Source organism: Opisthorchis viverrini (assembly GCF_000715545.1).
Source record: "Opisthorchis viverrini unplaced genomic scaffold opera_v5_342, whole genome shotgun sequence".
NCBI lineage: Eukaryota > Metazoa > Platyhelminthes > Trematoda > Opisthorchiida > Opisthorchiidae > Opisthorchis > Opisthorchis viverrini.
Window position 1 is genome coordinate 165,492 of NW_008752002.1, and position 10,213 is coordinate 175,704.

The 10,213-nt window shown below is 43.2% G+C and overlaps 2 protein-coding genes across 2 annotated transcripts in view; one reads left to right on the forward strand and one right to left on the reverse strand.

Annotated features, from left to right (window-relative positions):
* The window catches only part of T265_10206 (hypothetical protein), a gene marked incomplete at both ends in the record, with an annotated part of 11,116 nt that extends 7,258 nt beyond the window's left edge, over positions 1-3,858 (forward strand). Inside the window, one exon of the mRNA XM_009176511.1 lies at positions 3,067-3,858. Coding sequence (XP_009174775.1) covers positions 3,067-3,858 — 792 coding nt within the window. The remainder of the gene's footprint in view (positions 1-3,066) is intronic.
* Positions 3,859-6,050: 2,192 nt separating this feature from the next.
* Positions 6,051-10,213, reverse strand: part of T265_15084 (hypothetical protein) — a gene marked incomplete at both ends in the record, with an annotated part of 7,868 nt that continues 3,705 nt past the window's right edge. Inside the window, 2 exons of the mRNA XM_009176512.1 lie at positions 6,051-6,172; positions 8,873-8,933. Of these exons, the coding sequence (XP_009174776.1) occupies positions 6,051-6,172; positions 8,873-8,933 (183 nt within the window). The remainder of the gene's footprint in view (positions 6,173-8,872; positions 8,934-10,213) is intronic.

Consider the following 10,213-nt stretch of genomic DNA (forward strand, 5'->3'; position numbering starts at 1 on the left):
GCAGCTACTTACCCCCCAATCATCGGTGAACGAAACTGTGGCAGCTACAACCAGTGTACGACCAGTACGCGGTTATTACAGCTGATAATGATGATGATGATGATGTTTCAACACACTTTCTTTCGAAACACACCCTTATCACGTATTGTGACAGCTGCGCCGGTAGCCTAAGTGGGATTCTCACTTCCCACGTATCTTCTGAAAAAAATATCTCAAGGGGTCGATTGTGTGGTATTCCCTTCAGGGATACTTTATTAATGGAAAATGCTTTGTAGGGTCGGCGAGAAGTTATCACCTCTGGGTGCCGGCGTCTCTTAAAAGTCGTTAATCTTGCGTAATATATTTGCAATAAATTTGTAGGTAAGTTTTCCAGGATGCAGCCACTGCTACGGTGGTTGCTACTATCCAAGACCATATGTCAGTCTGGCTACCGGTATAAACAGCAAAAGTCCTTTGGATGGATAGGCTTTGGAAAAGGAATGTGCGCATTGTTGAATAGTAGGTTGCTGCTATCTCGAAAATGAAGAACTCAGGCGCATCGATTAGTTTTCGTCAAATGTTTCTAGTCAATATACATTAAAAACAGCTGCCTACAAATGAAGCAGATGTCCTTAGTGCCACGTGGACGTAAAAGTGTTGTAGGTAGATAAGACATTTTATATTCTTGATGGATTTTTTATTTCAACGCTCCATTTGGAGAGGTACTACTCACTTCGTGAGCCTACAGTAAACGATAGTCTCAAGACCTCTCCACTTAGTTACAAATGTTCACACCATTGACATGGTTGGCGCTAACCCTTCTGGTGGGACTCAAGAGCTTGTATGAATGTGTATGAAGTTGGTCAGTGTGTTTCAGTATTTGACCACAAAATGGGCGTGGCCCGATTGACTGACACCCGTTGTGTTTAAGAGTTAAGTGTGATGACGTGCCATACTAGTTAGCGCGTGAATTACACCAGCATGCTTACTGGTGTGTACAATCCTTTCAGTAAGCCGGAGAACCGACTGTACACCGTAATACACCGTATTCATTGCAGGGTTTCACAACTTGTAACGCTGAATGGCACATCGAATAATTTATGACTAGAACAAACTGATCCCATCTAATGTGTAATTTTCATCTATCACTTGTGTCTGAAGTGAGACTGATTAGACATAACAAGGTCTGAAACCCTGCAATGAATATGATATATTGTTGGGCGGCCTACCGAGTGGTTCGCTTGGTGCTGATAGCAGTGAAGGAGTGAGAGCAGGAATTTAGTGTAAACTACCTGATGGTAAGTGTATTGGTGATTCCAACAGGACAGTCCACTTTTGGGTCCATCCAAATCAGACTGGAGATTTTCAGGCCTTTCGTCTCCCCATAGTGTATCGCCGTGATATTAATTACACCGATAGGTGAACATTTCACAATAAGCGCTCGGACAAACGTCGTTGCTTTAGATGTTCTTATAATGTTCGACTTATCTATCAAATAATACATTAGTCCTACCTTGATATCCAACATATGCATTAACATCTTACTACTGCTAAATGGCTGGAGTAGTTTCATTTGCATGCAATTTATTGTTTTCCTCAGTGTACTCAACGCGGAAGCAACACCAAATGAAGGCAACTGAGTGAACTCTGCAACAGAGGTGTTTTCAGAAATTTTGGCTGTGGCTTCCCAGTGATTTATTTTTCGGTAAGTGTGGGATTTGCGATTTCATTCATATTTTACGCCAAACCTGACAAAATGCAGGAATAACACAATTATGATACTTCTATTTTCAGGAACTTGTCTTTGATTCCAGCGGGTAACAGAACATCCATTACAGATTCGTCGTATACGCTTCACCGAGTCATTCGTCCCTTTATTTTTATAACAGATCTTAAAGACGTTGTTGTTTGTATTATATTGCATGTTTTGATTGCATTATACGAAGTATATAAAAAAATGCGTGTTTTGTTCTATATCATGTGGAACAGCGTCATGCCCACCGTGAGGTTTTGGAAGTTATGAAGGTGAGCATTCAGCCACACATTACTTCAGGCTTATAAGGACCGTAATGTACCACACAATTCTCCAGATACATGTAGCGTAATAAATGGGGTGCCAGAAACACTCTTGGGCCAAAAACAAAATAGAACGAATTATTCCGATGCGGTCGTCGGATCACTGGTTGGTAACAAGGAAGGCAAAAGATAAAGAATTTTGACACCAAGTTGTTCAAAAACCTGAAAACAAACCTTGCAAAGTGACACTGGTTTCTTTGCCGTGCCTGAATCGGTACTGCCGCTTTGAAGGAAAGCTGAGAAACTGGATCAGTACCGTCAGGTTAGATGTGGAAGGGTTCGGTCTCAATCTACTGCACTGTGTCCGCAGATGGAATAAGAACTGGATCTCAGTCTGTGTGGACATAGCCTGTGAGCGAATTTCGTGGGCAGAAAGACTAAAGATGCTTGTGAAACAGACTTGCCTGGTAACAGCGGACGGCCGCCAAAAAAAGAAGTAAGGAAGTGACGCATGCCAATGCCTTGTACCGAAACCGTGGGTACAGATACCATTTACTTCTATACAATATGTGAGCGAAAAGAGCTTTCAACCCACCTCCTCCCTCCTTTAGAGTTGTTTACCTTCTGATATCTCCTGATAAAGTGCCGTCCAGTAAGAGTACAGCAAAACAACCGGATCATTTTCCGAATCCGGTCATCTCACTGGAGTGTACTCCACAGCCAACTGCGCCTACTAGCCTTTGTTTAGACCCCACTGTACAGCGCGGTGACATCATCATGCTCGTGACCTAAAGAAACATTAGAGTTGACACTGCAGTATCTAGCTGCACACTGTGTACGACAGAATGGTGGTATTCACCCGTAATTTAGTCAAAGTAGCAAGTTCCGAGTGCCGTCTAAGGGTCGAATGCACGTTCTGAGTTTCTAATCCAGAAAATTACGGGTCAGAGCGTTGATAATCTCAATCTCCCGAGCATTTCAAAAATGCAGTAAGCAACTATCTAATCCACGTGACCAGTTTAAAATCTCCGTTAGCACAATCGATGTGCGAATTCCCGTTCCGTCACATAGACGCCTTACGTTCTCATGTCTAGTGCCAAGGAATCCAAGGACGATGATCCCACGAGCGAGGTACTAAGTACACAAAGCGCAGATTCGGAACCTCCAAAACGACCTACTAAGTGTGAACTAAAATCGGAAAAGGTAAAACGTCTATTTGGCTTTGGTCCGGATACCAACTGGCTTTGCTGGACAAATAGTTGGATCGGACTGAGTTATTTTATAACCGGGTTAATCTTATTCTTGATCCATGCGATAACCTATTCATGGTCGGCTGGTACACTGCAACTTCATTGTGCAGAAGGACGTTGTTGGTCATTTGCGCTTGAGAAGAACCCATATTCACATTCATACAACTTACTGAGGTATACGAAGTACTTGTATGACGATCCGCATATTGGACTGGGTTTCGGACTATTTCTTTTAATTTTCGGAGTTACTTCGGGGTTTCGATTCAGTCGCCTATTGGTAAATTTGGGCTTCATCTGCAATGTCACCTTAACGGCCACATGTATTCTTTTACTCCCATTCACTATTTTTGAACTACAATTAGCCTATGGAAGTCATGCTCAGGCTAAACTCGAAGCTCCGTGTCACTGGAACCGCATCCGCGCAAGCAATGATCTCGTGATGCTTGTGACTATGCTTTTGCTGAGTGTCTTTCAGCTAGTCATCAATTATCCTTACGTGCAATACCGTTCAATCAACCGTTTGGGACCACTCCTCTACTACATTAAGACCAGTCAGAGGTTGTCCAACATTAGACTGAAGAACAATACAACATTCAACGAGTTTACTGTATAGACGGGACCACTAAAGAATGCAAGTTGTCAGGAGTTCGCACTGTATAGAAAATTCCTGAAAGATTATCCTCCACTCCACCACAAAATGTTTCATGCACAAGCCTCAGTAAATCTGCTGACTTTCATGTCTCCTGAGAAGTGACAAATAGAGTTCATAAAAGACACTTGATCTAATTGAGAAGAAGTGACGGTAGGCCACAGTGAATTCCTGGAGATTTCAGCATTTCGTGCCATGTCGAAAGTCCGAGGATCACTATCAGTTGTTCCATCCCTGGTAAGAATCATCACTTGTGTGTCACAATTCTTTTGAGTCTCGAGCTAGCGACCTGGTCAATAAGTAGCTGAACAGTGTACCGTTCGGTCTCGAGTGGTGAGTAGCAAGTGTCACAATTCTTTTGAGTCTCGAGCTAGCGACCTGGTCAATAAGTAGCTGAACAGTGTACCGTTCGGTCTCGAGTGGATGAGTAGCAATCTTATTCATCTGCGCCTAGTCTAAATACCGTGTTCCATGTTATATGGATACATATGTAGGTGGTGGCTCATTTCTACTGCCAGTAAAGTTTAGCGAAATACAGAAGCGGTGACCAAAGTTGGTACGTAGTGCCCAGTATAACTGAAACTTTCTTGCCGGGGACATTTTTCATTAGAATTACGAATCCATTTTCTGATTGGACTCTGCGTTACCCATGCATTAGTACTGCATCCATACTATGCTCCTCACACGGTTTACTGAACAACCCCAAAACTGCCATGCTTTCTTACCTCCAATCGGTTTGTGCCTATCCCAGGTTCGCCAAACCATAAAAAGCTTGATGTAAGCTGCGCACGAAAAAATCACCAAGGGGGAACAGTAGGCCTTTTGGTCAATTCCCCTCACAAGTGACCCAGATACCACGTAGAACTGTGCTCACAGGGACATCTGTAGATTCAACTTATTGGACTGATGTACTGCCGTCGTCAAATCTTGCATAGTCATTACTGGACCGAGAATGAAGTTATCGAGCAACTCTTCTGCTTTCTATTTCACGCAAGTTGTCTGTTATCGGCAAACCTTTTTGTAACGCTGACAAAAAGCGAGAATCATTTGTTCTGGATTTGTATAAGCGATCGCTGTCACGACACAGCTTCTACGTCCCGGCTGCGTTCAGTCACTGGATTTGCATACTGTGCCGCTCGACGATGGTCTCTTTCGGGCGCCATCTCTAATGAAGAAAGCTTCTTTCAAAAAATTTTCATGAGTTGAATGTTCGGTGATTTCATTGTGAGTTCTGTTTTAACCAGCTGACGCGTGGACTTTACGGTGTCCACCGAAGATGGATTGAGTAGGTCTGTGATACCTAATGAAATAATCCACCAAGTTTTCCCCGTAATTTGACATGAAAACACAACTAAACTTTTTCTTGGTAACTATGCCACAAGTAATCAGTTAAGATCCCCGCCTTGCCGGGAATTACTCAGTGGTTTGTTGCGTCTTCGTCATACTACGGTCCAGCAGCTTAACCACCAGTTTTGTTGGCAGCATTATATGGTTTTATTGATTCTACCGTGACTACCACACTAATGAAGGTGGTAGCGTCTAGGTCAGTAGCACTGTGTCTTCGTAATCTACTGAAGCCTAACATATATTCTTCACTCTACTCAGAGTAATAACAAAGTCCTAATCGACTTCAAAGCATAACTTCATGACGTATTGTCTAAATGCCAGTTACTCATACAGCTGGTCAACCAATCTTGGCCGAACGGTTGTGAGTTCGAATCATCCTGGTGATGACTTCCGATAAAGATGAATCATCTGTACAAATTCTCGGCCTTTCAGTCTGTGCCAGAGTGAATCCTATTATGAGATGAAGTCCTCACAGGAGAACCAGACCAATAATGTGGTACGATTCCACAATGCACTTCACCCAGCGATTTACGAAGATTTCAGAATCGTTTACTTGCAGTTTGTTTAGGTTGAGCAATTGCCAACTTCCTAATTTTGTTAGTCAGGCCTGTAAGTACTGCCAGTTTGTAATGATTTTATTTAGAACTGGTGATCATTTGGCCAATTTCGTTCTTTCCTAGGTTAAATGTTCTCTGGTAAGCAGTTTGGTAGCTGCCAATTTAACTCTCCCGAAAACATATTTTCTCTTAGTTTGTTGACTTCATAGGACGCGATAGATGTCATAGTTGAGTGGGATAGCTCAATGTTTAGAGTGCGAATTTACTGACCAGATGGTCCGTGGTTCGACTTCCCCTTGGGCAACTTGGTAGTATTCCAGCACTTGTGCTTCCTTCGGGTGGCATGGCAGCTAGGCACCGAAAGGGTGTTACAGCTGAATGACCATCTTAATATATGTTATCTTTTAGTTGAGCCGTGTTATTTGTACGGATCACTTCTAGGAGGAACCTTGAGGACTAATAATTACTGGGATCCGCCACTGAGATTGAGGGAATCGTGTCAGACTCCGCTAGACGAATGAACGAGGCGTACATTCTGCAGTTAGCAGACAGCTGACGGAATTCGCCACAAACAGTGAGGTTAGGTAAGCCCTTCACTGCATAGTCATTTATTAGCAAACACAAAAGTGATTATCGTACAGTTTTTTAGAAACTGAAATCCTCACGCATTCTCTTAAGATTTCCTGGATATCCACTGACTATTTCACAGCAGTAAACGAACACTGCAAAGTGGTTCCACAGTTTCTGTAACAAACTTTATCTTCCATCAGATACAAGGTCGGAGTTTGAACACCAGATCATGGGCTACTCACATGCTCCATCAGCAGTATACACCGTTACTCCAATAGTGTAGACCAGATGGTAGCTCAAGTGACCAGGTGACGTGCCGACAAAATGAGCTTATTCTACTTGTAGCTTATGATAGCTAATATCTAGCAGTGCTGGAAACCAGACCGAAGTGTAGGAACTGACTCATCATTCTACATCAATCCGCATATGTGATCTCCAGTGAATTAGTCCACATGTCGAGACAGTCAGATCATTTCGAGTATGCACAGCCGGATGCCTAATCAATTCAAACATCTTGACAGTTACCACAATAGGTTCAGAAGAGTGGAGTTTTTATGCACCTGACTTGTTGATCGTTCGAAAGCCAGTTCCTGTGGATTAAATTACTTTGCATGCACTGGAAATTCGTTGCACACCCGCTTTGATTAGCATAAAGCACTTTAGAAGCAACGCGTCTGCGTTTGTCTTCTACGAAACGCCATGATGCAATTTTCATGATGGAAGCAGTGACAAGCTGTCTGATGACAACAACTGTCGATCGTGACTTCATCAATGTTCATCGAAGATCAGAGGGGTAGGAACTGGTGACTTCATGATTGTGATTATCATATTGATGGGTTCGCGCCACCGATGTGCAAGCAAGGCATAGGATCAACATTTAGGACAAGAAATGAAATCTAAACGAACACGAATCGATCCTGGCTCTTTTGATGTGGGTGAAGATAACTAAAACCGAAACACCATAATGCCAGCGGAGTTCGCTTTGGAAGGGTGTATCTACAGACGTCCAGCGTGGACCGCTCCATTTGACAGTGCACAGTCACGCAATTAACAGGCTTGAACCAATACAGGCATCATCTTTTACGACTGAGAGATATAGTTTTCCCAATCTAGAGATAGAAAGATATTCACTAGGGGCACAGTTCCAAGTATTCGACCGACATTGACCACACCACCGATTTCATTTTAGAATACTGAATGCACCTAACTGAGCAGCAATACTGTCGCTTGACCGGAGACGAAAATGTTCGAAGTTTTCGGTGAATAGATCAGCATCTGCTTGATCAACTAAATGACACCGGTCACCTCCTGAGGCAATTTTTAAAGCACTCTCTCTGCCTCATGTTACAATTGGAACGATATTCGATCCATCAAAGTTTGTCTTAGTTATGAGAATCTTCCCGACCTTTGTGCAGCAAATTCATTTGGTGACCACAACAAGGCGAAGATTCTGGCTCACTTCAGCTGATTATCCTATCACCATCAAGTTAGGTTTCTAACGACTGTTTGTAGCAACCGTGCACTTCGGTAGGGTTGATGGGAGTTTGGGAAGCTCAAAGAAGGGTGAATTCGGCACTGGACTGTCCCGTGCTTTCGTCGGCCTTCTCCTGAAGGAGCAATTTTGCGTAGTCACCTAGCCTCCCGATGTGCGCAAACTGAAAAAGGTATTCGTTTTAGAATTATCTGGTAAACATTTTATGAGTTTATGACTCGGCAAAACCTCGCTTTTGACATAAAAGCCTTATCTGGTCAAGTGAGTAGGTTACTAGGTTGGTCAGAGAAACAGCCAGGAGGTTCTCCTCTGACTAGCAACTTAAATCGGTTAGTGAGAGTTCCTGGGTCTTAGGGTTCAAGGAGCTTTCATCAGTGATTCCTCTTGGGCGTCACTGTTGAACTGTGTTGGTCCGTGTGGAATAAAAGGCGCAGAACTGGCGAAGTCGTCAACAAAATAGCTTAGTTATGACCTGAATAGACTAAGCCAACTTAAAGTCCACGTGATCTCACCCGTCTAACAGAACTGTTGTAGTACCTACGAATTCACATAAACCAACAAAACAATAGCACTCGACAGGAATTATCAATCTGATCACACTAAACTTGGACTAATCGACAACAACTTTCAACCGATATTCAACACTAACTGCGTTATTCGAGAGAGATCTTGCTGATTAGTTCGCCGCTGGTTTAAAACTAGGCTAACCTGTTAACCTACTCATTTGGCCCGACTTAGCTTTTCTGCCGAAAGCGCAGTGTTGCTCAGCTTTAAACCCACCAAACCATTCCAACGGTGACTTTTCAAACTGCCCCAAAGCCTTTTTCCGAGCAATGGTCCTCACCCTGTTTCCACTTGTCACCCGTTACGTAGTACTCACAATGCATAGCTGACTTGCTGAATGTTCTGCTCGACGGCTTTAGAATCCTACTCCTCATGAGCTTACTCTTGCAAACAAATTAAGCGACCTTTTGAGGTGTTCCCTTTAGTTGTCTCTTGCAGTCTGACTTACTAGCAAATGATACTTTACCACTCTCATGCATTTGAACTCCCTGAAACAAATCGTCGAAAGGCTAGAACAGGAAAAGACTTGGGTTTGATTTTGACAGCAGACCCAACTGGGTCCAGTTAAATCCCCTATTTATAATGGTCAGCTTCAATGGATTGTGCTGCGCCAGGTAACTTCATGTTTTAGTCGGAACGAAGTTCGAGATATTGCAATCTATTGTCCATACGTGACACGCTGCTCACAGGGTTGAGGAACATCACGAACGGGCGCTTCAGCTGGATTCAGTTGCGTGTCCTGTCAAAACCAAATCGGTTCAAGCAGAAATTCGGAGACTGAGTCCACATGATGAGCCCGAAATGGAAGAGCTGAGCTGGTTGTGGGCTGTCGAAGAATTTACATCATCTTAATGAACAGTGTGCTACGTTCAGACTCATATCTATGTCTAGATTACGCAAAAGCCCAGGCAGTGGCTAGTTTGTAAAAACTGATGACAAAAGTGGCAATCTAGTGGTCAACGACAGTTGATCCACCCAGTTAATGATGCCCAAGACAAGACAAAACAATCAGTATAAAGATATTTTTGCATTTCTTGCTGACACCCCCTAAAATCCAATGAACTTAATCTACCTATGATCTGACAAGCGTGTTATATGTATATTGCAAACTAAGTTCTTCCTCTCGCAGCAGCTAGGCCAGCGTATATTTCGATCTGACCATACTTCCAAGAACGGACACCATGAGTTTTCTGAGATCGGATTTGATTGTACTGCTCCTTTCACTTTCCGTTCACTTTCCGTTTTTCGAAGGACGTATCTGAAGCACCGTGGTCTACACTGTTTTAGGTACACTGTCGCATAGGTTTAACACTCATCAGATCTTCCGTGAAAATTTAGTTTGTTGAATAGTCTCGACCTTTTCCACTGGTCGGATTATCTGAAGATGTCGGCAGAAGCTAGGACCGAGACCCATACGGTCTTGAGTGCTTACTATCCGCAACACCCCCCACCCCGCCAAAAAAAGAGAGACTTTAGCTTACAGACTTTGAAGCAGTGGACGGATCCGTAGCGTTAGCGACATTATTTCGCACGACTACAGAAGTCATTTGACACACCTGTTTTTTTTTGCAAGTCACTTTCCCGAAAAAGAGAACCATCCAGGAGAAAATTTATTGTATAGAAGGCGCCAGAAGTGTCGTGGTGGTTACCGAGCTATTTAGTGGCGCCGATGGATATCGGATATAGCTATACTACGTGCTTTATTTACGAAAAACCATGTGCGTCCGTCACTGGAATCTATTTCTGTTGTTAAAGTTCAATGCAATGTGCACCCAGTGACACGTGGCCA